The following is a 27,602-nucleotide window of genomic DNA, read 5'->3' as shown; positions in this document are numbered from 1 at the left end:
TAGGCACAACTTACCACTGTCAATATCATCAGGCCCAATGGCCTCCAAAGCAAGTCTTGCCAGTCCGTTCGAGAAGTTTGTTTCTAGCATGGCATTAATGAAGGCTTGTTTGAGATCAGATTCTTCAAGTGGCACATCAACTTCCATTTCTTTATCTGTGTCTTTGTCTTTGGTAAAGACTGCATCTTGAGCTGCCTGCATGGCATCAGTGAGATCTGCTTGGGTACAGTCAGGCTTGATCAGAGACAACATTGAGTACACACGAACAGAAGGTTCCTCTTCTGTGCCTAGTTTGATGAGTTCTCTCTGAAGGAACACTAGCTGGTCAATGGTGTAGAAGTTCAGCTCCAAGTACTCATCTCTTCTGTTACTGACATAGTTCATCCATTCATCATGGAAGACCTCAAACTCATTGGCAAGAGCATGGATGAAGCCACCCACACCCTCTACCCCACGATGTCCCTTCAGAGTTTCAAGATTATCTCCTTGACCAAATTCCAAAAAAGTGCATACTTTCGTGTCCTCTCCACATAGGAACTTCCCCTTCCAACAATTGAACAAGACACATCCATCTGTACACAGTCTGATGTAGGTTTTGGCTAGACGCACGATTCCATCTAGGACCTCAAAAACATAAATGTTAAAATGAATTATATATTCAAAGACAAATGCAAATAATAATGCACTGAACCATAAATACAAGAGATACACTCTATTCTATTTGATATTTGACTTAAAATGCAATATACTACAGTCTGCGACTTTAGCAAAGTCAAGTAAAATTATTTTCGGTCTAGTAAGATCAGCTATAAAACTAGTCCATGTGATAACAATAAACTGTATGGAACATGATGCCATGTCTGGGCCAGTAGAATCAAACGATTTTGGCAGACTGTGCTATACATTAACCATGTTGATATATAAAATGAATGGAAGTGAATGTGTATGAGTCTATCTGTCAATATCTGGTTGAATTATGTTAAATAATAATCAGTATCATTACATTGTTTGATAGGCATTTCTTAGAAGTTGACGGATGATAAAGTAGACACAATTCATGGATAACAACTTCTTTATTTTATTGTAAGAGTGGGATTTTGGTAAAGTCTTTCTTGACAATTGCATAAGCATCTATACTGAAATGTCGCTATAATTACAGTAAAATAAAGAAGTTGCTATCCATGAATTGTGTTCACTTAGTGTCATTCCATTCACCCAAAGCTTAATAGCACAAATCATAGAATAATGTTGCTTCTATTTTGAAAATTAGATCTATTTTGAAAATTGTCATTGTAAGTCTTTTTGTATCTTAGCTAGACATTAACCTAGATGCCTCAGTTCTGTAACATGGCCTCAGCAATAAAAAATAAATAAAATAAAGATATATCTAAAAATAATTGATGAGTGGGAGTTGTTTATCATACAATAAGGGAGACACTGAAGGGAGACTTAACCATGAGGGGCGCAGCCCCCGAGTGTCTTATTTTATCCCTGCAGGGTTTTATGTGTAGGATAAAAGATGTCAGAGGGTTTTTTATGAGATTAAAACCGAAATCCAAGGAATAAAACCAATCGGCATCCGCCCCGAGTTTTTACCTTGACGATGAGAGTTTTAAGTCTTATAAAAACCTGAGGATTAGTGTTTTATCTTACTTATAAACAAAAAAAAACAAACTTAATACAACATTTATCAACATTTTTATGTTTCAAACATACTCTCCATGACCCTTAGGAAATGGGCGTAAAATATCTGTTGCTGGCATGTGGGTTCTTGGAAAAGACATCTTTTAAAGCATTGTGATTTATCAGTGCATATGTAGCCAAGTGGTACACTCACTGGGCTACAGATACGAAGGTTGTATATTCAATCCGTGGGAATAGAAAACATTTGTCATTTGATTTTACATTTCATTACATTGTGTTCAAATGCAAAATATATTTCTAGCAAGAAACAGTAATAGGTCACAATATAATTGGAAGTTGTATCAATAAAATCCCCGGAATATTACATAAAATCCCTGGGATCTCATAACATGCCTGTTTATGACATTTAACCCCACTGGAGAACAATAGGATGACGTCACTGGAAGTTTATAATTAGGAGATAAACCTACTGTGTTTTGAAATTTGATGTGCTTTGGCACTTTGTCGGTTGTTTCAATGACGATCGAAATTACCTGTTCTGAGTCTGTTCGTCATCGAACTTGTCCCTTACAGTTTCATAAACATTTCATTTGTATGCAAAAGTTATGCTTTTGTAAAGTCTTGTAATCTCATCATCGAAACAGTCAGTCAATCGTCGCCAAAAACATCCAACATCAAACTATCTTATTTCCTCTATTAGATGCTATGCTGTCTATTAATTTTAGCGAGAGCCGTTGACTCGGCGTGTATAAGAGACCTGGCTTGTATTATAGACCCAGCGTGTAATAGAGGAAATATAGATACGTTTTACAGTTCATATGGGAGTGATCGATCCGCAGCCATTTTTTTATGAATCGATATGTAGGCTATCGATGTATTCATACACACGCTTTTTTTAGTGAAATGTTGGACAAGTCCATTTTACAAAGGTGACTTAAGTTTAGTATTTCCCGCATATTCTCACAATCCTCATGTCAATTATCTGTACCTTTTCTCCTAATACCGATTGTCATTTCTCTCCCACTTTTGCATCCAATTGTTCAGCCACAGCGTTTATCTGCATAGCCCAGCTAAATCTATGGGGAACAACTTACTAGACACTTCCCTCTCAAAACTAATGCTGTCCATTATATAACGTCATCAAGTAGCTAGCGCATATAGGAATCTCCAGAAATGATGTCCTGATAGAACAATGTTTTATCATGAAATAAACCACACTTCGTTCTTCACTGTTCTTAGCGATTTATAGCGTAGCTATTTCATATAGAAGCATAAAATTTACATCTGAATCTAATTACCATAATGAAGTGATCAACATTTTCATTGCCAATTTCAGCCTGTCCTGCAACCAGCATGAGTCTGCTCTGCAGATCCACCAACTGGTCGTAGCTGTACTTTCGTGAAGTATTGTCCTCAGTGTCTTTTGACACATGTAAACTGATCACATTGGTCAGCATCTTACAAACAAAACAAAATATGAAATAAAGTCATGAACTAACTGCATCACACTAATTATCATTATTGTCCCATACATGTATGTAGATTATCCAAATTCATGAGAATTCATTATGATCTAAAGCTATATGGATATGTTAAACATTATCAACCAGGACTCAACAATGATCCTGTTTAGATGTTATATTCCATAATCAAAAGGTAGGACTACCAAATCTGACCAAAACAGTTTCATGACACTTGAATGAAACAAAATGGTAACTGCTTGAGAAATCTTGGTTCATATATTATGAAAATACTATGGCATTCTTGAATGTATTTCATACACATGTCATTTACCCCTCATGAATCCAAATCTGTGCAAGAAACTTTCTGGGTCTTGTTATTACTTACATGTTAGAAATACTTAACAAGATTTTTTAGGGTTCAAAGAATGGAAAGCAATGGATCCTTGTCATATGGTAGAAAATCTCAAGCATTCCAGGACACCCTAAATTTCTAAAACTGATTTACCATATCAGAAGCTGTATCAAGCTTGTTCAGATGTCCAATCCTGTATAATCCTCTTGTGTTGATCATTGAAGCCTGTGTGAGTGCTGTTACTTCCACAGAGCCATGTGACTGTTTTACTTCTTTCAGCCACCGTAGATGACGACATGTATCAACCTGATCAAAAACAAATGTTCAAGATTATGAAATGTATTATTGTAGTGTTAAAGGTTAGGTAGTGGGCTATTTCCTGTCCTGTCTCCATCAGCAAAAAAATCTTGGTCATATCTGCCGTGACAACCAGTAAGCAATGGTAACAACTATTACACACATAAACCCTCAAATACTATTTACATCATGGAATAATTAATATTAACTTATATGTACATGTTTGATTGTTTGTTGTTTCAGCTGAAAGTTTAGTACTTGATTACAATCTGTAAATATAAATAATATCAACAGAAAAAGAACATCGCTGTGATGAGTGCATACTTGATGAGGTGTGGTGAAATGGATTTTAACGTCGCATCAAAGATCATTGCACTGATATAGCTACATGCATGCTTGATGTGTTTGTGACTGCTTGAATTAGTCCGGACTAATGACGATTTTATAGCGTTAGCCCACTGAGATACCATACTGCAATTTAACATGAATACCCCAAAGCATACTGACTCCGAGCTGACCAGTCCTTGTTTTAGCCCTTATTGCAGAGTGCCAGGGAGGGTAACAACAAGTGTAACAACATCTTTTAGTATGACACAGCCTGGGATCGAACCCTCGACCTTCCGCTCTCCGGGTAGACGCTCTACCACTAGACCACAGAGGCGGTCTTTTAAATACTTGATGAAAGAACACCATACATGTATATCGGTACATGTAGTCAAATCACACATTCGTACTTCGTAAATTCGTACAATTTTTAATTCTGTAATTGTGAACAGATATCTTTATCAATCAGTCAACTTCATCATTAACAGTTGGGCGGCTAAGGCTGAACTTGTGCACTCGAGCTCTGTGTTAAAAGTACCAAACTTGGCACACTTATACATTTAACCATTCCAAACATTTCTGGGTATGGATCCACCTCAGCAGCACACAGTGGTGGTAGAAAATCCAAGTTGGCCACCAACATGGCTGAAACCTCTAACGATTTCAGTCTATTCCCAATATATCATAAGCATCTGATCAATTTAAACAGATATCCATTGTAATGTATTCATAATTAATTGCAACAAAGCTGTATAAAATTCAAATATAGTTTGCAGTGCCCCCTGATGGTAGAAAATCCAAGATGACTGCCAGCATGGCTGAAATCTCTAAGGATATCATTCTATACTACATATATTATAGTTATCTTGTCATTTTATACACATTATCAACTGCACCTCCATCTCCTTTCACCAACTCATTGACTTGTTCATGAGTCTGATCTTGTGCCATAGCAGAGAATGTCAGTTTCATTTTTGGTGGGTGTTCTACAGACAAGGCAGACATATCTGTGAACTGCAAGCCATTAACCTGACAAATGCTGCTGCATACTTCGGGAAATCTGCTTTCTGAATTGCATCTACCAGGCACAAGAAGGTTGAAAGAACAGGGAACCTGTAGTGAAACTGGGGTTAAGCAGGTGACTTTGGCGCATACCAGCTTCGGAAAGGATCTTCTTTATTTGCTTCTGTTTCCTTATACTGAACATAGGCCTGGTGGGTAAACATGGTGAAGGAATCACCAACTCTGCTTGAGGCAATACCAGCAGCACAGATTGCAGTTTTCCACTCATTTCCTTTAAAATCCCAAGGGCAATCTATGTCAATATGCAAACTACCTAACCTAAGTACACAATTTTGACAAAATCCGGCCTTAACTGCCCCTCTTTAATGACAATGTAGTAATGAATGACGTGCATGACCTGTCACAACAAACAACATGTGTGTTTACAATGACAAGTTCCATCTACTGATAATTTCCATTATATACACTATAGCAGTTGCAATATTAACCATATTTAGGTATCAATATTAAGAAAATTGAAAGCATCAACACTATTTGTTCAAGAATGAGACCCATGAAAAGTGAGTTTATGTACATTTTTTAGTTTCATCTCCAATTGTACTGCTGTAAACAACATTTCTATCTAAAGATTTGCATAAATTTTGCTTTTAATCAATAAAGTCAATAAAAAAATTCTGACCAATTTTTCAGGTAACTTTCTGTCTGATCTCAGTTCTTGCCAGACAAGTTCGCAATTCTTGAGGAAAGAGTCATAGTCTGCAGTCTGTGGTGTGTTGAAGATCAGTGGAGCATATCCAGTGGTTGCTGAGTGGAAACAGTTGACTTTGTGTATCTCCATCGGTTCCTCTCCAGCTGAGATAAATGCCAGGTCCACAAACACCTTCAGTTCCTTCACGCCATCTTATAAAATCAAAGAGACTGTATTTACTAAAAAGCATGGATTTCTTGTTCCAAATATGTTTCAACACCAGACTAATTTCATATATAATATTTTAATAGAATAGCTGGAAAGCTGTTTCTATGAATTGGGGCTCTGTGACCTTTAAATATTTGACCTTCCAAATGTCTGAGTTTCCCCAGTAATTAGTAGTTCAAACTTGTCCTTCCTGTCTTTTCACTCCTTACATACAGACTGTCTTAAGAAAAGCCCCTTATAATCGGCAAGAAGTTTTGACCAGGCACTGTACTTGTGGCAAAGGTTGGAAACTGGCAGTTCATGTATCTTTAGAGTACAGCTCTTTATATCTTACTGACAAAACAAGAAAAGTGTTTACCAAAACATCCCCACAAAAACAGAAGAAGCCCCCTTTTCACTGCCATTTCTAGAATGTCCTGTGAGACCATTACAATGCCCTGTGAAACCATTACATATCACCATTACTAATCTGATAACATTACCTTAATATTGGGGAAGTACATGCCTATATACTACGATCTCAGAGCAGAAAACAGTACCTTGCCTCAAGCTTACATTATGAGGAACCTGAATGCATTTTAGTCTGATGACATTATTTGTGGTCTGATAAATTACATGAACCACCCAGTATTTTATCCTACAACATCAAACACTGCTTCTTTGAGTCAGGTGATAAATTACCCCCCTTCAACATCTGATCTTGAAGATGACCTTGACTCTGGACATGACTGAAATGTCTCAACAAAATTCCCCAAGCAGTGTTAAAAAACAGTGGGGCAACTTATATACACATGGGAGTGGCTTACTCAAAGCTGAAATAAATAACATAACATAAAACCTGAAGAAAACATAATGGCAGCATGATTGTCAGTGACCTTACCTTTAATGTGACAAGAAGAAATGTCAACATCAAATAAGATGTTCTGAAGAACTTATCAACTTGCAAAAACAGAATGCTCTCTCCTCCTAACCACCACGTCTCTGGGTCTATCAGCCATTTTCAAACAGGATGATTCACTTCTTGCATTGTTAACATCCTATTCTTGGATCATGAAGCATTAGTGAGTTAAGAGGTTGTAGTCATGTAAATTGTAATCGCCATATTTGATACCCTTACCATACATATACAGTGAATATACTCTGCCATAAGTGTCATACCTAACACAATCATTCCCATCAAAATCATCCAGATTAACAAAATTTCGAGGTTTAACAAACTTTTATGTACACAGACCTTCCCAACTATTTCATCCAAAGTAACAGTGTTTGGACAAAAGGTTTCAATGCATACATTTGTTTTCTGATAGTTGTGCTAAAGAGAGAAGTTACTTACCTTTCATTGAGTCTCTCAGCCAGTCTACTAGCTGTTTACTGTCTTTGAAAGCCTTGATACATGCCTGTTTCGTTTCATCGTTCAGGCCTTTAAGAACATCACAGGTTTTCAAAACAGATCCATCCATGGTGCTCATAGGCTGATCACGATTGCTGCCCTATGGATGTAAATATTTCCTTAATTTCAGTGTTCTGCAGAGGGGAGAAACTCTTTTTTGACATTTGACCCCCTAATATTGAACACTTAGTCTGGACATAACCTTGATCTGCTTATGAATCAACTTTTTCTCTCTCAAGTCCTTTAGTAAAACAGAACAAATCCCTCAGAATATGTTTGCCTCAATAAGTCATGAGTGATCACTGATTGATTCATTATCATGGCTGATGTTGCTGGAAATATATGACTTGTTAACATGTGCTAGTATCTATGAACTCAGTCAAAATTCATTGAAATTTTGTGAAATATAAAGAGAAAACATATTTACTGCAATCTATTTATATAACATACAAATCTAATTTTGATGTCAAAATATAATTGTCATGCAACATGCAGTTATGGATTCTTTTTGAGATTGTTGCATATCTTATGTGGCCAATTATCTACAAAATGTGCATTAATGACAAGATTGCACCAATCCTCAATACTTCACAGATTTGAACATACAATACGTTCCTACATCACCTCTAAACACATACTGCCTAAATGAAATGAAGTTGCTATTGTCTTCGCTACTTGAAAAAGAATCATATACTATCATGATGATTAATTAATGAAGATAGCTGCATGTGTGCTCATACTTTTAAAATGAAAACAAGCCATCCCGCCAATAAGAAATATTACTTACAGTAATGACAAAAATAGCAACGTGCGCTTTTCAAGAAATATCCATTTTGTTATTGATAAACATCATCACTGAGTTTTGACCAGGTGGTTACAATCTGGGTAAGAATCGACAGTCAGGTGACTATATTTAGGCTATATTTAGCAGCATGTGCAGTGAACGCACATTGCCAGCACAAACTGAAAGAAAAAACCATTCAGATGTAGTATTTAAAGCGCTATTGACTAAGTTCACTGCTAAATATAACCGTACGCAGTCACCTGACTGCTGATCCCGAGGCTGGGTATAACTCATGAAAGTCAAATGAGCCTTACTCAATACATAAATTTTGAGCAAACTGTTGCCTGATATCACGAAAAATATTGCTGTTTGTCTGATGAAATCTGAGCTCTCATTGGTCAGAGCACTCTCTGGAACCACGCCATGGCTTGATTGGTTGGTTAAATAAAGCAAATATTGAGTATTTTTGTAAATAATGTGTAAAAATCGACCAATAGTTATCATTGTTAATAATTCTAAGAATACTACCTCTATAACATTTTTGCCATAAATCCTGTAGTTTGGCTTCAGTCACACTAACTAACTAACAGACGTAATCTTTACTGTCAATCACACACAATTAGTTGTTCACAATATAGTACTATAGCAACCATTGCAGGAAACCTCACTTCTTTCCCACATCTAACCACTAGAGGTAGATGAATTTGGGAGATAGGTGGGAGTACTTCTGATGTAATAGAGGTAGCTTTCTTAGAATTATTAACAATGATAACTATTGTTCGATAATTCTTGCAAATCCTCTACCTCTATTACATCTTTGCCAGAATATACCAGATGGACCCGGCTGGATCTGCCTCTAGTAATTCCCTGTGCAATTGACAGTAATCTTCTTCTAGAAACAGTTTAATCACTTATTCTAATCCTAATTTGAAATAATTTCCTCTGAAATTCCTCCTGAGGACTTGAAAATCAGAATTCATCAAGAATCAGTCAAATATGTGACACCTTCACTAGAATTACCGTTGTATTTGCTGATCTTGTAAGTAATAATGATGCCATTTCTGGTCTATTTCTACCAAATGACGTCATTTCTTGTTGAAATTGGATTTGTGACTCTATTTCCGGTGCTGACCTCACTTCCGGTTCTGACCTAACATCCGGTTGTGACGTCACTTCTGGTTTGTCACTCCCCTTTTACTGGATAATGACGTCTCTCATGGTCTATTTCTACAAAAATACTTAACTTCCTGATCAGATGGACCCTGTACTGCTATTTCCAATGTCACTTTCGGTGATGACATCACTTCCGGTTCTATCCCCCCTCCGGTTCTGACGTCACTTCGGGTCATCTGCACTTAGTACTGTAAGCAGTTGATACTCAAGGTGCTCCTTATCCATCGTACACCTAATAGACAGGATAATCAAGTGTGTTCTCACCCTCTGATGCTGCTGGTGTCGGATCCTCGCCCCCCCTCCCCCCTTTTTTTCAATAGAAGGGGGGAGACTATCGGTGGATGATAGTGTGCGCCACAAGAATGGGCCCAATGTATATATATGCCCTCTAGGTCCGGCTGCATGTCACGCAAGTAAAAACTGGTGAAGGTATTTTTTAAGGCCCACTGACAGCTAGACACTACTTGTTCCACAGAAACGGATGTCCATGAAGTGAGACTCGTAGGTGAGACTAGAATAGTCCACAGCATGGAGTTCTGAAACACTTGCTGCTGTCGCCATGTCTAGGAGGAAGGATTATTTCCTGGATTTTTTGGAGTAAGGTGGCCTTAGCCATGGGCTCGTAAGGTTCTGTTAAAAGTGCCGATGACACAACAAATAGATTCCACTTGGAAAAGATGCGAGGTGTGCGAACATCTTCTAGCAGAAAGCATCTCATTTGTCTGTTTAGAATTGGATGGTTTACAATTGAGAGTCCATCATGTTGCAGTACAGAGTGAAGTGCCAATCTGTAACCTTCTATCGTCCCATGTCGGAACTTATTGACATAGATGTAGAAGAAAGGGATGGATGTTGTATTAGTTATAATCCCTTGTTGTCTTTGGACCGTACAAACTTATCCAATCTGTTGTCATATATAAGGAGGATGAAGGTCTCCATGATCTTGCCACAGCTTCCGAGGCAAGCTCAGAATACCTGGATGTCTGCATCTTTTGCGTGATGACTTCCAGGCGGTTAAATGTTGGCTGGGCAGATTGTCGTAACAGATCTTGACGGAGAGGTAACTGGAGAGGTTCTTCCAATAATAGACTTAATAATCTGGGGAACCACGCTCTGCTTGGCCAGACTGGTGCTATCAAGATAATCATGCAATCCGTCTCCTCAACCTTGTGGATGTCCTTGTCTAGGAGAGACCATGGTGGGATTGGTTTTGGTTTGGTTTAGTTTGGTTTATTGTTTTACGCCGCACTCGGCAATATTCCAGCTATATGAAAGGGGTCTGTAAATAATCTAGTCTGGACCAGACAATCCAGTGATTTACATCATGAACATCGATCCACGCAATTGGGATCAATGACATGCATCAACCAAGTCAGCGAGCCTGACCACCTGATCCTGTTAGTTGCCTTTTACGACAAGCATAGGCACCTTTTACGGCAAGCATGAAGACCTATTCTACCCCGGATCTTCACGGGTCCAACCATGGTGGGAATGCAAACAGACCCGTCCAATCCATCGATAGCGCATCGATCTGGTGAGCCATTGGGTCGGGAACTGGACTGACATAAACGGGAAGCTGATGGTTCTGGCAGGTGGCAAATAGATCTAGGTGCAGTGTTGATATGTAGAATCCTCTCTCTCTCTGTTGCTCCAAGATCTTTGTATCGTGAGATCGTCCACATCGGCTCCCCATCCCGAATCTGAGGCGTCTGTGAATAGATGGTTTTCAGGTGTCAGAGAAGTCAGAGGAATGGGTCTCATCACATGCTCTCTGTGAGTTCACCAATGAAGGTCCTGTAATAAGTTGAGAGGTAACTGAGTCTTGAACTCTAGGGTGTAGGATCTTAGTGAGTTTATCCCTGTCTGTAGAGGACATAACATCAACCTTCCTCTGAAGGTCATATCCTGTAGGTTGCCGAGAAGAGACTTCCACCACCTTAGAGACCTGCTGGGTTGACTTGACAGGGATTGAAACATCGTAATAGTCTTGACAAATCGATCCTCTGGTGGACATAGATATCCCTTGTGTAATTGGAAACGTGCTCCGATGTATACGATGTCTTGAACCAGAGTGGTCTTGGACTTGAAGGGATTGACTAGGAAGCCAAGGTAGGTAACAAGCTGGACCAGAAATAGCCTGTTCTGGTGTAACTGAGCTTCCTCTTGGTCTGCTGCCAGGAAATCGTCCAGGTACCCATGGATTCATACTAGGTGGGGGTGGGCAACCCTGATGACTGGAGCTGTAATCCTGGTTGACAGACAAGGGGCTATTGATATCCGGAATGGTAAGACTTGGACTCGTAACGTCAACCATTGATTGCTAAGTGCAGGCATTTGTGACGATGGGTGTATCGGGACGTGAAGATAGGCGTCTTGTAGGTCGAGGCTGATGAGCCAATCTCCTTTCCTCAAAGTCGACAGCAACTTCCCTACGGATTCCATCTGGAACTTTGGAGGAGGTACCAGGATTTTGTGTCGAGGATCTTTAAGTCAATTATCATCCTCAAATTCTTTTTTCAGAACAAGAAATACCAAGGAATAAAATCCTTTGGTCTTGTTGGTCTCTGTTAGTTTCTGAATGGCTCGCTTCTTTAGTAGCTTCTTGATGGCCAGATCTGCTGCCTCTAGCTTGGCTCCGACTAGATGAAATCTGTGCCCGACGGATTGAGATTTTAGGATGGGATGCTTCGTGGTATGCAGTTTGTATCCACGAGCCACGATGTCTAGGAACCAGCTGTCAGGCGTAATCTGCTTCCAATGTTCAGCGTATGACAGAAGATGCCTCCCACTGGCCCCGGAGTTGGCATTATTTTTAAAGATGGGTAGGCGTAAATCGCAGAGAAAAGACATAACCAGGTCGAAAGGGTCTACAACGGCAGAGTGAGTGGCAATGAAGTCAGAACCTGCGTTCACCTCTGCCCCCGGATCTGCCCCTGCGATAGGATCCTCGTTTCTTGACAAAAAGACTCCTGAGAAGACTGACACTTGTCGTACCCTCTACTCGGTTGGAACGAATCCTTCCCGGAGGGGACAAACTTCTTCTTAGGTGCTTGTTTATATACCGAGTTCTTCTAATCCCAGTAACGCTTATGGGGATAGGAAGATCCATGTGCCTTGGCAGTTAGGTTGATAGTTGATACTTGAAATCGTTCAGTTGTATCTTGTCTGATCTCATCTATGACATGTCCCAATTTGCCGTTGAACGTCTTGGGAGCAGATATTGACATTATCAATCTCTTCTTATCTGGGGAGTATGGCCTTGGAGTACGCTGACGGGACCCAAGTGGGAGATGTAGATGCCAGTGTACCGCAGGGAGGGTAGAGATTGAGAGCTTCTGCCTGGCTGGTCGCTATGGTTGTCAGTATGGTTGGCTGGGGTAGGTCATGTGGCCGTGGCTGTGGCATAAACAGATGGCTGCCCCCCATGCGACCTCTTGGCCGGATGATTCTTCTTAGCCAATGCTGTCTGCTTCTTCTAAAGCATATCCATGTCCTGACTTATAGCTGAGAAGCGTGACTCAAACATCCATCATCTCCTTTTGTTGTTTGAAGAGTTGTTCTATCAAGTTCACTGAGTACACAGGATATGATTCATTCGCCGGAGTAGGTGGTAGGGGCGCTGAGATGGAGTCAGAGGCTAAGTTAGCGTCAGTAGCCGCAATGATGTCGACTTTCTTCTTAGCTGCTTCTTGTCTTCTAGCTTTAGTCAAAGCTTCAGCTAGCTTGGTGAAGGCTATCTTAGATAGAGTTGAGCACTGGTCGCATCTTGCCTCATCTGTGCATTTTGCCTCTGCATTTCCAGCAGTTGTTATCAGGATCTCCCGTGATCATAAAATGACCACACTTCTTGCAAGTAGGAGTAGTGGGAGACTCCCTTACAACCTCACAAACACCTCACAGCAGCTTTATACTTACATCAGTATGATCGTCACTACAATTAGCAGCTATAAGGTGTTTGATTTTAGAAAACTATTAGAACAATCTTGGATTAATGTGACCACTACCAAGTGCTAGATCGTTACAACTATAACAACAGGTGTTGACTCACACACAGGAAAGAAGTGAGGTTTCCAAACCATTACGCATGTCATAGCTTGGGTTGCTATAGTGCTATATTGGGATAAACTGTGTGTTAATGACAGTGAAGAGGACATCTGTTGAAAATCTGAAAATTTTAGTTATTGTGACTGAAGCCAAAAAACAGGATTTATGGAAAAGATGTAACAGAGGTAGAGGATTTGCAAGAACTGCAACATTTATGAAATTCCATAGAATTCTAGTGTACAATATGAAACGGGAAGAACCTGGTTTCAGGTCAATCTATCCTGTACTCTTGTCTTTGGCCTGCGACACCCTGAACAGGGTCAATTGTCAACATTTTGGATTTGTTGGTACCTGTTACACAGTCTGCTAATCACAGACTGTGAAACATAACGTATTAGCCACTGCACGCTGATTTCTGCCAGTTTTTCCAGCATGCCAATAGCCCGTTGACACTCCGCGCATTGCAGACGCCACATCGCTAGTTCACACACAAACAATGTTTGAAATCAAATAAATCCAAACTGTATGATAAGCAGAATCAATAAGATTGACAGAAATAATGGTCCACTGATTAATTGACCTTCCTTGATAAGTGTCAAAATGAGGAATGGCACCCTATGCACGTGTATGGCACTAGTGTGTGAAGCAAGTGCAAACTATTGGATGTGTTTTGGTGTTAAGTTTGATGACATAAACGTTCTTGCATGGGATGTTTGACATCAACACTTATCTTTGTTCTAATACCTGGTATTAACATTCATATTGCATGACCCCTACTCTTTTTAAAAGAGTATTATATGCTGTGCATATTTAACAAAAATGATTTTAACTACTGACAATGATATAATATTGCACACAAATTACCATATTTTGATAGAAAAAATGGAAGTTGAGATAAAACATCACTAGACAAGATGATTTACTATCTAAATCGTATTTCCTGTTCCGCAAGGCATTATTTTATATGCAGAGGTTAAGATTTCCATTTGTATTTCTCATAAACTAAGCCGGAAATAGCAATCAGCTGTACACACATTTTCTCCCAATCTACTGGTTATTCGGTTACAAAATACCCAATGAAATCAAAGAATTTTGATGCAATGATCGAAAAAAGTGTATCGGTAACAATTATTTCATCAGGATTAATATATTCCAATATTGTCGCAACTTTACTATACTTTACTATACATATTGTAATTAATAATAACCCTGAGCATAGCACTTTGGTCCGGCTGATTGCTATTGTCGGATGTTTTTAACATATTGAACAATGCCTCACAGTCGTTATGTTGACGTATAATAATCAAACTACAACAAATATGACTTTTAATGAGTCAAAGAATGGCCTTTATCATAAATGTATCCATTCTCTGTCAACTAAAGTTCATTTCAAAGCGTCAATAGCGGTAATCTTGTTACTGGTAAAGAATGGTGAGTTGGTGTGATCTGCCAATAACTTCACATATGACTTCGCAAAAATTAATGTAAACAATACTGACTAATTTTAAATATATATATAAAAAAAGGAAAGATTACAAACATTAGTTCAGATATACAATATACACTTATAACCAGATAGAATAATAATAGGATTATTTGCGAACTTCAGTACAGATTTTTTTTCAAGGTATTTCCGGTGTTACATGCTCACAGTAATGTCAGTGCATTCGCCAACTTGACGACACAAATTTTAGTTTTAACTGCCCTGATGAAATTCTTGTCGTCAATGGCAACTGGGCGACTGCTAATATTTATCCCTGATGTATGCCAAGCCATATGATGTTTGGATTCTTACTTCGTAGGCAGTGACCATGATCGTCAAGTCAATCAATGATATGCCACAGAGGTCACTTAAACATATTTTGTATGAGTGATTTTGTGGACAACAAAATAAGATAATGAACTGATTTCACATATCCTAGTTCTACCAACTGCCATGATGGTCATGTTCTTCCAAATGAACACCTTTCTTCATTGTAAAGAAAGTTCAAGATGTTGATCATCCCCATAACATTTGAAAACAAAATGTACAATGATTTCTGAGGAGCGATTAGTGCAAAGCATGTATTCTTCATTAAAATGTGTAACTGAAATGGCCATTTTAAATATTTTCAAGATACAGAATCTTTCTAACAAGTAAATTATTGTTACCATGGACATGCATAAAATGTTGTGTAAACATGACTATGAAATGATCAGAGATTTACGAGAATAGCTATTTTGAAATGCAGTCCTAACAGATGGATGGAATTATAACAGGCAAAAGCATGGGATTTTCAACAAGACAAAATTGGTTGAAATTCAACAAATGTCTTGTGTGTTAGAAAGAAACCAAACATACTAGCGGGATAGCAAATGGACGGGCAATTCTATAAGCTCTAAATTTAGATCTCACTAGTTTAGCAAATATATTAGAATATAACAAAATTATACCTACCAGCAGTTTGACTGCTTGAACAGGGGCAAAGTTTCCAGAAATATCATAGATATCTTTTATGTCCAATATGATATCAGCAGCTTTCTGACAATCTTGCAACACTTCATATGAACTGAGCTGCATCACTCTTTCCTCAATCCAAGCAGTTGATTGCACGTCTGCACTCATCAGCTTAAACTCTCTTTTAATTTTCTTGCTGTCTCTATCAAACATGAGTACATGCTTTTGGACAAGTCGGAATGTTGCAGACCCATTAGCAAATTGGGTGCACAGTGACAACCATGTTGATTTGACTGTATTCCATACTTTCAAGATGGCCATGTTCAAATCAGTCCCTTGTTGAATATCACTTGCTTTCTGTTCCCAAATCTTTTGAAAGATCATACTCTGTCTCCACTTTTCAAGTTCAGGGACAATAGCTAAGACCTCATCTGGAATGTCAAACACACAGAGTCTGACTTGGTAGTTTTCAAGACTTCCAGGGTACATGTCCAAATTCAGTGGTTTGCAAATTTCTTTTACTCTTCCCACCTCCAGCATCTTGTCCACTTCTGTAGCTCGTTCATAAAGTGCATTTGAATCCACTAAAATGACAAATACAGGGAGTTAATTAAGGCTCTTTAGCTAACTTATTGGAACATATATCATTGACCTTAGCAAAACACAAAGCCCGAATCAGGAAACATTGTGTTTGGTCCATATAGCATGCATAGTAACACAAAAAATATACTGAAAATGATGCAAAGAATCAAGTTTTGGGAACACTGTAGACAGAATATCAAATCTGAAATCATTTTCATAGGTGTCAATTGCCTTGTTGAAAAAACATCATGTAAACAAGTGAATGACCTCTAAACAACTTAATTCTTTCCAATTACACTGCTTATAAAATTTTCTCATAAAAAAAAATATATGTAACATTCCATCATAGTGAATTAAGTCCACAAACTTCTGTCCAGAAACTAGTCAAACACCATCGAAGTCTGGTTATGATATATTTAACAAACAAAATATGGGTCAAATTGCCTCACAATCAAATCTGAGTTGTTTATCTGGGACAAGAAAATTTGTTTTGTTTTGGTCAAAACCCATCACTTTATCTCATCCAGATAGTCTCAGGCTGGTTCAAGTCATTAGCATGTGACCTTTGGCTCACTGGCCACCAAACACAAATATCAAACGACATTTTTCCAAACTTCATTAACCTTTCTTAGTACAAGTTATCATCATGAAACCGAACGAAGACTAGCTTTAATCAATGTAAAGTTATCTCTGATTTCTTAAAATTCGAAATCCTGGTATCAAACTATTTTTATTCCAAATTTGGTAAAAATGTGTAAATATGACATGTCAATTCTAGGATGATAAATGGACCTTAGATCAACTTAAATTTACACAACAATGCAGCAGAAATGTCTTAACGTATGAATACCTTTGACAATATGCACACACATCTTCAGAAGAATTTTCACTTTCTGCAGACAAAGTTCACAGGATTTAAGTTCTCTATCTCTGGCCTGAAGGATGTATTGAAGGTGTTCTTTTCCAAATTGTTTTTCATCTTCACCAAGAAAGTTTGTCTTCACAGCAACCCAAAGTTGTAAGAAGTTGTGACTGTCTCCAAGAATCAGTCTCAGCTGTGGAATTGTGATGTTTCCACTGCATAAGTCATCTTTTAAACTGTCCAGAAGAGTGGCAGTCTGTGTAAGGTGAGCAATGCAGTCAACTGACAACAGCTCACTTGGATTGGTTTTTGTATCTGCAAAATAAAATAAAACAAGGATAATGTAATTATTATCAGTGATAACAGTATTTTAGTCATATCAAGGCACGTCAGCTTATTGTTGGAGGAAAGACATATGGGATGCAACAGCAGGTCTTTTAACATTTACCACTTTGGTGAAACCAACAAGCATAGGTATGTTACTGATAGATCAAAACTAAGGATAATGACTGAGAGAAATCTGATTCAAACCATATATCAGTGGATTATGGCATGGATATGAACGCATCTCTCTTATCATTTGACCACCAATGAGTCAATGTTGGATACCGGTAAGTCAAATATATATTTCGATAAAAAGCGTATGACTGGTAAATAGTATCAAAATGAATTTTACTTATAAATAATATATGTGTATATTTTAGGGTAAAAATATCATTTATACATATAATGACTAATACTATTTGCTTATCCCATCTCATCTTCGAAAGGTAGTGGGAACTTCCTGTGCTGTGTTCCCATCTCACTCGAATGCACCCCTCTCCAGAGCAGACATGTTAAGAGAAGAGCATAAACTTAACACAATCGTTATCATTCCTGTGCTGCGTTAGGTGGTTAGAGAGGTGGCATGGACTCGCTGTCGTTGGTAATGGGCCAGTAACCTGATCACATAGTCTACGTGATTGTGGGTGAGTGTAATATGTTAATCTATCTTCTAGAAGAAACCTTTAGTTGCTAGGCAACTAACTACTTGAGGTCCAAACTGAGGTCCGAATGCCTGAGACATCTTCTATGGCGAAATCTCTGAGACAATGGTTCGCGAAGACCCTGTCCAATCTTCAGAAACAACTTTCCATAATCGTTGGGATGGAGCAGTAGGGCTAGAGTGGAGGCTATAGGTATGACTTCATGTGGGCTGATTGAGGGTCCAAACCTGTTGCCCTGTAGGCTCTGAGTATGACTGCTCTCATTCATAAGGAGATGGTTGTTCTGGAAACTTCTGATGAAGCATTTCTTAATAAAAGTAACAAAAAGTAAGGCCCTAGCTGGGCATAGGGACAAGACTTCAGTGTCTTCTGCTCCAAAGATGGAGGAGAGTGCTGGGAAATGAAGCTGTCTATCAGGCTGTCCAGGCAGCTGATTCTTCGCGATGAAATCCCATCTTAACCTGAAGTGGGCCGATGTGTGATCATCGCTGTCAAATCTGGAGTGACTGAAGTTGATTGCATGTATCTCAGACATGCCGCCATGGCTAGTGCCAAAATCAGATTGATGTCGTATACATCAGTAGTAAGATGTTGTAGCACTATGATTAGGACCCAAGCTGATCTTCAAGTCTGTAAAATCTCAGTAGGGCTATTAGTTTGGGAACTTTTGTAAGCTTTACTCCGTTAAACATAGTCAGAACAGAACTGATAGCTGCCAGGTAAGTGCCTAGAGTTCAACCTTTGAGATTTCTTGTCCTTCTTAAATGGCACAAGTAATCCTCTACTTGTTGAGAAGTAGCTTTAGCTGATGGAAACCCTTTGGATCTCTGGTCAAACCTATTCCATTTGTCATCATATAAATTCCTCTTTGATCTACAAAGAGCTAAGGAAACTGCCTCAGCTGCTCTTGCGCAATATCCTTGTCTTGTGAGGCTGTTCAGGAGTTTTAGAGCTGGACTTCTAATGTGATGAGGTCAAGAAACCATGCCCTCACTGGCAAATTAGGCGGGAACAATAGCAGTTGCAGGTTCTTTGTGAGTAGGATCTTCTGTAATATCAGGATATCAATGCTGGTGGACGGAACGCATATGCGTGAAGTCCCTCCCAAGATAATGCCAGTGCATCGATGGTCCAAGCCTGAGGGTCCCGTAATCGTGAGACAAAAATTGTTATCTGTCTGTTGCAAATATATCCACCAAATTCTTGATGTGGAGATTTTGTTTGTCTGCGAACCAACACCTGGTCACATGTAGATCTAATAAGTGCGCTCCCTAACCGATTGTCGAAGCATAAGAATAACGGTCGTCATAAGAATTATGAAATCAAAACTGTCTCTGGGACATCAAGGCTGAATATATAATTCTTTACACAGACAGAAAAAAGTGTACTTTTAAAGTAAAAAAATATGAAAAATGTAGGTCAAAATAAAAAAAATAACAACCGATGAATACCTTTAAATCATTAAATTAATGTGTCTCCAGAAGAATGTGACCACTGGCCCCTAGCCAAAAATTGCAACTCAATACCAATGCGATAACCCCCTCCTATCAACCATCCGTGGATTTATATTTAAAGAAAATGTCTCTGTCAGGTTTACAGGAGAATCCTCACCTTACATTAATCTAATCACACACCAAATTGCACCGCTATTTAGCACTGAGTAGAGTACTTCCGCTAAAACAATACATGCACGCTGGCTCATGTCGGCCTTTGACGCAGACGTAAAGAACAAAGACGCTGTGCTGCGTGGGTGGCGTCTGTCTGGACTTGCAGGTATAATCAGTGATGACATAAGTGAGTAGAACTCTTGTCTTGACCCCAGCAGTGACAATTCACAGGATGTTTATTAGTGTTTGAATGACATTGTTTATAAACTTGTTAAGTGCTGCTCAATCAACAGTGATTTGGAATACATAGTTGTTTGTTTTCAGCGTTTGTCTACGTTGGTATCTGCGTTCCAAAATTTATTATTGTTGATATAAATGTGATGTTTAATAATGCGAGCAAAGACCACTCATATTTTTCACATTTAATTCACACTCGCGTTAATTTCAAGATTTACAGTATTATAGATAAAGGTTAGAAGAACGTAATCCAACATTTATTGAAAAAAAAGGTTTATTTTGACTGGATGGCTCGGATTACGAGGCACAGAAAACAAATTCACAACTACACAGTTGGCTTAAAAATGAGAATGTAACGAAACACCAGGCTTGGTCACGTGGCTTTTGCGGGAGACGGGTGTGTTCAAGTGAGATGTTTACTCTGTTCTTTGGGAACACAGCACAGGAAGGTTCCACTACCTTACAAAAATGAGATAAGATAACCAAATGTTATGAGTCAGGATAAGGTAAAATGATAAAATTATAACTTACATAGGCATAAATGAAACATACATGTAAAGGTCTCCTGGCCATAGTTGGAGATTTCGGGGGTCCCTAGATTCAAATACTAAAGCAGTAAATCACAAGGACCCTAGGACCCCCTAAATTTCAAACACTGACATATAATATGGCTTTATTATTGCCTAGAAGCAAGCCCATGTGGCTTCCTTATTGCATCAGACAGCAAACAGAAACATGACTAAATACCTTAGCTATAGGACAAACACAACAAACACAACATCAATAAAGCAGTGAAATGTAATCTATAGGGACCCTCTAAATCTTTTGTTTTTAACATTAGAGTTTTAATAGGGATTGACTTTCACCTGACGTTAATTCTTAATTTTAAACAATTGGCAACCATATATTTCTTGGGAAACAGCAGAAAAGCATTATGACAACCATAATGGCAGCACAGCTGGTTTGTGAAGAGTTAAGCTAATGTCAAGCAGGTCCTTTATCCTACTTATGAAGAGTACAGAAACAGATCACTCACAGAACCGTTCAAAATAGTGCTTCAGGGGCTTCCAGGAGAGGACAAATTCCATGACTTGTGTTTCAGTTGTCTCATCTTGTGGCCAATGTCTTTCCAATAGTTTTGACATTAGTTCTCCAAATTTCTTACTCATGGTAGTCCATGAATATGAGTTGAAATATCCGTCTTTCTATAAAATAACGAAGAAGAATTTGTATTCACGATTCACGGAGACCAGAGAGAATTAATCACATGATCACATTAATAGTTGGATAAATCAGACTACTGACTCTACAGCTGAGACTTATCTTATAATTACGACCTAAGTAAAGTAGACAGTAAAACTAAAAGAATTAGTGCCACTGCACTGTAGTTCACTGGATATGTAGTCAACATACTAAAATGTCAATAGCCACTATAGTTGTCACCACTTGAAATAGAATCACGAAATATTGCGATGAGTAATTAACAAAGATAGCTGCATGTGTGCTATTACTAAAACAAGTCATTCAGCTGATGAGGAAAAATACCTACTGTAATGACATAAACTCCAAAGTGTGCTTTTCAAGAAATTTCCATTTTCTTAGGGATATACATCATTGAATTTTGATCACTTGATTATATTCCGACTGAGTATCACCATTCAGGTGAATATGAGTGACTATAATTAGCAGCGTGTGCAGCGTATGAACATTACCAACATGAACTGAAAGAAAGTATGCGCATGTGTAGTACATAAAGCGCTATGGACCAAGGTCACAGCTAAATATAACCGCTCACAGTCACCTGACTGTCGACGCTCACCTGGAATGAAACCATGTGATAAAAACTCAGTGATGATGTTTATCGCTAAGAAATGGACATGACAAATTATTGTGACTGTAGGTAATATTCCTTACCGACGGAATGGCTTGTTTTCACTTTATAAGTATTAGCAGCTATCTTTGTTTATAATCATTGCCATAATTTGTGATTCTATTTCAAGTGGCAAGGACTATACAAAAGTTGCTGTGAGTATTGATATTAGAAAATTCAGACATATGTGTTCAATCCTACTAAACAAATACCTGATTTTGATTACATTGTGTACAGAAATGATTGAATAATGGCCATGAATAAATTTTGTTAATATAGCTACAGTGGTGGCAACTCTGATAATCATATTAAAAGCTCTTGAACAAATTCAGGTGTCATCATGAGTGGCAGGAACAAGCATGTGAAGTCTCAGCTTCATTGGTTCAGTGTTTTCTGAGGAGATGATGTTTACACTGCCAGAAAATGCACAGAAAATGCATGTTCAGAAAACCAAAGAGCATGGTCAAAGTGGAAAGATCTAATCATGTTAAAAAAAAGTAATATTTAAAACTATCCAGATTATATATGTTGAGCCCCACTACTAACTACTCATGTACCAAATGTAATTCCATTTTGTATAAAAATCATTGACAAATTTTTCAATATGGCTGCAAAGGTGGCCAAACGGAATATCTGATTTGAACATATAGAACAAATGGTGGGTCATCATTGGTGGGAAAAAGTTTATGAAATTTTGGCTTCAAAGTTTCAGTAGTTTCTGAGGAAAATGAAAAAAAAGTTATCTTTTGGAAATAATTATAACTGCCATAATCCTGTGTTGGTGTCAACAAAGGACAGTAAAATAACTAGACTATCAATTCATGAGCTGAACAGGTTCCAAATACGGAGGCGAATGATGCCGGTAACCCTCCGATATTGTAGACTTCAACCAACTGGCAACAGTGGCTATTAGTAAGTACTTATCAGAGTGCGTTTTACAGGAAACAAGAAAATAGTGTTACATGTATCACTATCTCCCACCATGAGTGAGTGAGTCGGGTTAAACACCACTTTGAACAATATTCCAGTTATATCACAGCGTGTCAGCTTAATGTGTGAGGAAAGCTCGAAGCGATGCAGGTCTCAGATGTTAACTACTTTGGTGAAACCTACAAGCATGGGTATGGTGCTGACAAACCTAGAAACATAATCAGGATGAACTTGGATTCAAACCCACGATCATAGGTTGTGGCACCTTAGACGACTGTGCCCCCCTCACCCGCCATGAGGCACATTAGAATATTGTTTGTTCATAAACTAGTGAATAACATGGAAGTTAAATGTGAACTAAGTTGAAAAGTATGGGGAAAGAGCCATAACTCTGTAAAAAATTGAAGTTAATTCACCATTTTTCAAACTCATTTGAGATCCTGACAAGTAACATCAGTATTCTCTAACTTAAATTTCTCTAACTTAAATAGATTTTGAGAAAATTTATCCCTATTGCGAAGCGGACCTCCATAGACTTGGCCTGATTCTTTGTTACAAAATCTTGGAGGGACCTGGTGGTGATGGAGCTCCAGTCTGCAGTGTGAGTGATTCCTGGATAATCCAAAGCATGAATTTCAGATACCCTAGCAATTGTGGCCATAGCTTGTAGAAACACAGCTTCCAGTGACTTTTGGTGTAGAGTGGCCTTTGTAAGTGGTTCATATGGATCTTCCAGAAGAGTCGAAAGGACAACACAGAGATTCCATTTTGAGAAGATTCTAGGTGTACCTACATCCTCCAATAGAAATGATTTTATAAGCCTATTAAGTACTGGATGACTTCCAATAGACAGTCCATCATGTTGTTGAAAAATGCTAAAGCTGAACAATACTCTTCTGCAGTGCCATGTCGAAACATGTTCTCTTGTCCTAAATGTAGGAGGAAAGCTGCCACCACTGGAATAGAAATCTCCCAATCCATGTCCTCTTCTCCAATTATTGAACTTATCCCATTTGGTGTCGTAGATGTCACTTGAAGAAACCTGAAGCCTGCATTTTAGACACAATAATCTCCAAGCGTGATGGTGGAGACTGGATAGGTTCCGATGGAAGATGTCCATACGAGGTTGACAGGAGATCTGGATGTAAAGGAAGCTTGAGAGCTTTGTCAATGTGCAGTGGGAAGATCCTTGGTAACCACGACTGTCAGGGCCAAACAGAGGCTATCAGTATAACCATACAATCCATCACTTCCAACTTCTGTATGACAAGGTTGAGAAGAGACTAGGGAGAGAAGGTGTAAGGTATCATCCCCTTCCAAACCATGGATAAGGCGTCCTCTTGCAGTGCCTGCGGATCTGGAACTGGAATGACATACTGGTAGACTGTGATAAAGGCAAGTAGCAGAAAGATCCAGGTGAGAAGTATCTCAAACTTTCGTGGTGTCCACATCCGCTAGACAGACAGGTTGTCGATGAGGGCACCCACCCTGAATTAGATGCATCCATGAAAACAAGTGATGATTGGGCGATGAAAACAAGTGATGATTGGGCGATGGAAACATGAGTGGCATTCCCTTTATGACATTGTCTCTCTGATCCACCAGTTGAGGTCCATGATCATGTTTAGAGTGGAGTCCAACTAAAGGCATATCTTCTTGTTGATCCACATTTGTATTAGATGTAACTGTAAATCATCACCGTACATCAAGTCCTGAAGAATATGTCTGGTTCCCCTGTTTGGACATATACCAATTAATGTCTACCATAGACAATGTTTTGAGGTAATGTGCAATCTATATTCCAAATGGGAGGACTTGGAATTTAGCATTCATTGATTCTGAAGTGGAGATACTTCCCTGAACCCCATATGAATTGGCACATTGAGATTGTCATCCTGAAGATTCAGATTTATCATCCAATCTCCAATCCTGAGGGTAAAGCGTAACTTGGGAAGACAAACGAGGAATGACTTGTTGAGGAACTTGAGATCTATACTGAACCGCAAAAGAAACATCACCCCAAGTTACATTGCATGAAAAGTTGTAATTTAAATATCTCGGTAATTTTTGTCAAAGTTTCTAAAATTAAACATTACCTCGTCTGGAAAAATGAAATTTGATGATAAATAGACAAAGCAGATGACAATAAAACCGAAACTGCCCAAACGGTAACCCGATGCACGTGAGTTCCGTGCAAATTGAAACGCACATGCATTCCCCCATTTCTTGCCCTATAAAAATCCACCCAGATCGGATAACATTCATTCGTTATTAGGTTGCTACCGCATGCCAAGATTGACAAGAAATCAGCGACACCAAGGCCTTGGACGATTGCAAGCTGGACAAGCCCGGCAAGTAGCCAATGCATTTCAAGTCCACGTAAGGACCATATACAGGCTCCAGCAACGGTACCAGACCACCAACACTACAGATGAAGTAGTAGTAGTGGAAGACCAAGGGTCACCACCCAACGTCAGGATCGTCAGATTGCGCGACAGCATCTTCAAGATCGCTTTGTTACTGCTGCGGAAACTGCTCGACAGACCATGGGGACACACCAGCGACACATTAGTGCAGACACCGTGCATCGACGATTGACGAGCAGACACCTCCACTGTCACAGGCCACACCGAGGACCCATTCTGACACCACGTCATCGCCAGGACCGTCTTCAGTGGGCAACACAGCACCAACATTGGCGCCACCAGCAGTGGAGAAGAGTCCTCTTCTCAGACGAGAGACGTTACTGTATCTCAACAGCAGATGGCAGAGAGAAAGTCTTGCGACGCCATGGGGAACGTTATTCGGATGCTTTTGTTGTTGAGAGAGACTTGTGGGGTGGTCTGAGCATCATGGTGTGGGGTGGAATTGGTCTTGCACAGAGGGTCAGCCCTGTGGTCTTCCAGAACATCGGTCCAGGGAGAGGCAATGGTGTCACAGCAGCTCAGTACAAAGATCAAGACTTGAGACCACACGCAAAACCTCATTTGGCATGTCGCCGCAACCACGAGTTTCAGCATGATAACACCCGTGCCCACACTGCGAGAGCAACAAGAGACTTCCTCCCGCAGATAGGCATCAGAACCATGCAGTGGCCTGCCCTCAGTCCCAATTTAAATCCCATTGAGCACCTGTGGGACGAGATTCAAGACGGCTGAATGACGTCCGACCAAGGCCGACAACTGCAGCTGAACTGCGTCAGGGGTGTGGGATCAACTGCCTATGGCCTTCATCAACCGTCTCATCCATTCCATGTATCGACGTTGCACGGCAATCATCAATGCACATGGCGGACACACGAGATACTGACTTGTGATGCCATTTTCTCAGAGACTAGTGTTGTGTTTCACTTTAAGAACATTTGACACTTTAATTTCAACCTCAATGATCAGTTTTGCCAAGTTTAATCTTTTTATTATGTCTCAAAGTATGTTTACAGTGTTTGGACAAATAAGACTTCTCATATATCTATCTATGGTGATGTTTCTTTTGTGGTTCAGTATATAATCTTTTGCATTTCCGTTGAATTCTTTTTCGAGACAAGAAATATTGGCAAATAGAACCCTTGTTGTCTTGTTGGTGTTAATTCCTGAATGGCATTATTTTCTACTAATGTTCCAATGGCCAAGGAGGCTGTGTGGCCGGGATGCAATAACTAGCAGCCGATGGAAATGGAGTTTGCATATCTTTCATGCCAAACGTCACCTGCTTCAAATTTTCAACATATGACAAAAGACATAGTTGGCATTATGTTGAAGTCCAGTGTCAGAAAATAGTAGTCCATAGTTAAAACCATTCCAATGGGAATAGGAACATGTGAGTGGTTTGAATTGGATTGTCAAAGATGGCGATTTGCTTCCTCTGTAACTGGTCAAAGTGACAAAGGCTCATCTTGGAAATGAATCCTTCCCAGAAGGGAAAAAGGTCTTTCTGGCAGTGCCCCTAGAGGCTTTGTCCAGGGAAGAATCACATGGTTGTTTGCGAAGCATACTCAAGCATGTGGGGTGAGCTTTCTTCTTCCACCTTCGAACATGATATAATTCCTCAAAAAGATCGGATAAGTAGTGACCTGGATCATAATCCATACATGGGGAACTATCAGAGTTGAACATGATATCACCACCAAGTGCAGAATCAGAATTGGAAAACCCAGTCCGTACTCCCTGAAATTAATCCTACAAATTGTCTTCAAGAAATAAGTTGTTGTCCATAAGCAAATCTCCGTGCAGCTTGGTATCCAATAGTGACCAAGTTTCAAGTAAATATCTCTCAAGTGAAGGAAACTGCTGACTCATACCTCCCATGTAGTGGCAGCAAACGGACCATTGCAAGGTGGCTGGCTGGCTGGCTGATGTAAGCATGGCATCCATGCTGGTGGCCATGGCAGATACAGGTAATTTCTTAGGAGCATGAGCAATTCCTGCTTCCCTCACAGTAATGGGCACTGTAGACTGTTTCCTCTTACACATGGATTTTGTGTTGTGATCGTGCTGTGACCATGCTGACCTTATAGTCATGAAATGATGTCATCAAAGGTTCTTGTTGAGTCCTTTCCTGGCTACCGTGGTGTGTTCATGGGGAATGTGAAGACTGAGGTAGATCAAGAGCATGGAGAGTGTGGTTTCCGTGATTCCATTTATAATAACAATAACACCCGTGTAAACATTATTTTACTCCGAGC

General features: G+C 39.3%; 1 protein-coding gene across 3 annotated transcripts in view; it reads right to left on the bottom strand.

Moving 5' to 3' along the window:
* The window catches only part of LOC124137118 (E3 ubiquitin-protein ligase rnf213-alpha-like), a 175,197-nt gene that overhangs the window by 94,171 nt on the left and 53,424 nt on the right, over positions 1-27,602 (bottom strand). For all 3 annotated transcript variants that reach the window (XR_007218279.1, XM_048383674.1, XM_048383675.1), the window contains exons 15-22: positions 21,158-21,326; positions 17,280-17,606; positions 15,848-16,431; positions 7,353-7,509; positions 5,783-6,003; positions 3,613-3,765; positions 2,943-3,101; positions 15-624 (exon numbers count right to left, since the gene is read on the bottom strand). Coding sequence is in view for 2 of the 3 variants with exons in the window: in XM_048383674.1 (XP_048239631.1) it covers positions 15-624; positions 2,943-3,101; positions 3,613-3,765; positions 5,783-6,003; positions 7,353-7,509; positions 15,848-16,431; positions 17,280-17,606; positions 21,158-21,326 (2,380 nt within the window). In the remaining variant the exon portion in view is untranslated. The remainder of the gene's footprint in view (positions 1-14; positions 625-2,942; positions 3,102-3,612; positions 3,766-5,782; positions 6,004-7,352; positions 7,510-15,847; positions 16,432-17,279; positions 17,607-21,157; positions 21,327-27,602) is intronic.

This window comes from Haliotis rufescens, unplaced genomic scaffold (assembly GCF_023055435.1).
Source record: "Haliotis rufescens isolate VD_foot unplaced genomic scaffold, xgHalRufe1.0.p SCAF_5, whole genome shotgun sequence".
Taxonomy (NCBI): Eukaryota; Metazoa; Mollusca; class Gastropoda; order Lepetellida; family Haliotidae; genus Haliotis; species Haliotis rufescens.
Note: the sequence above shows the minus strand (reverse complement) of the source record. Positions and strands in the feature narration are given on the sequence as shown.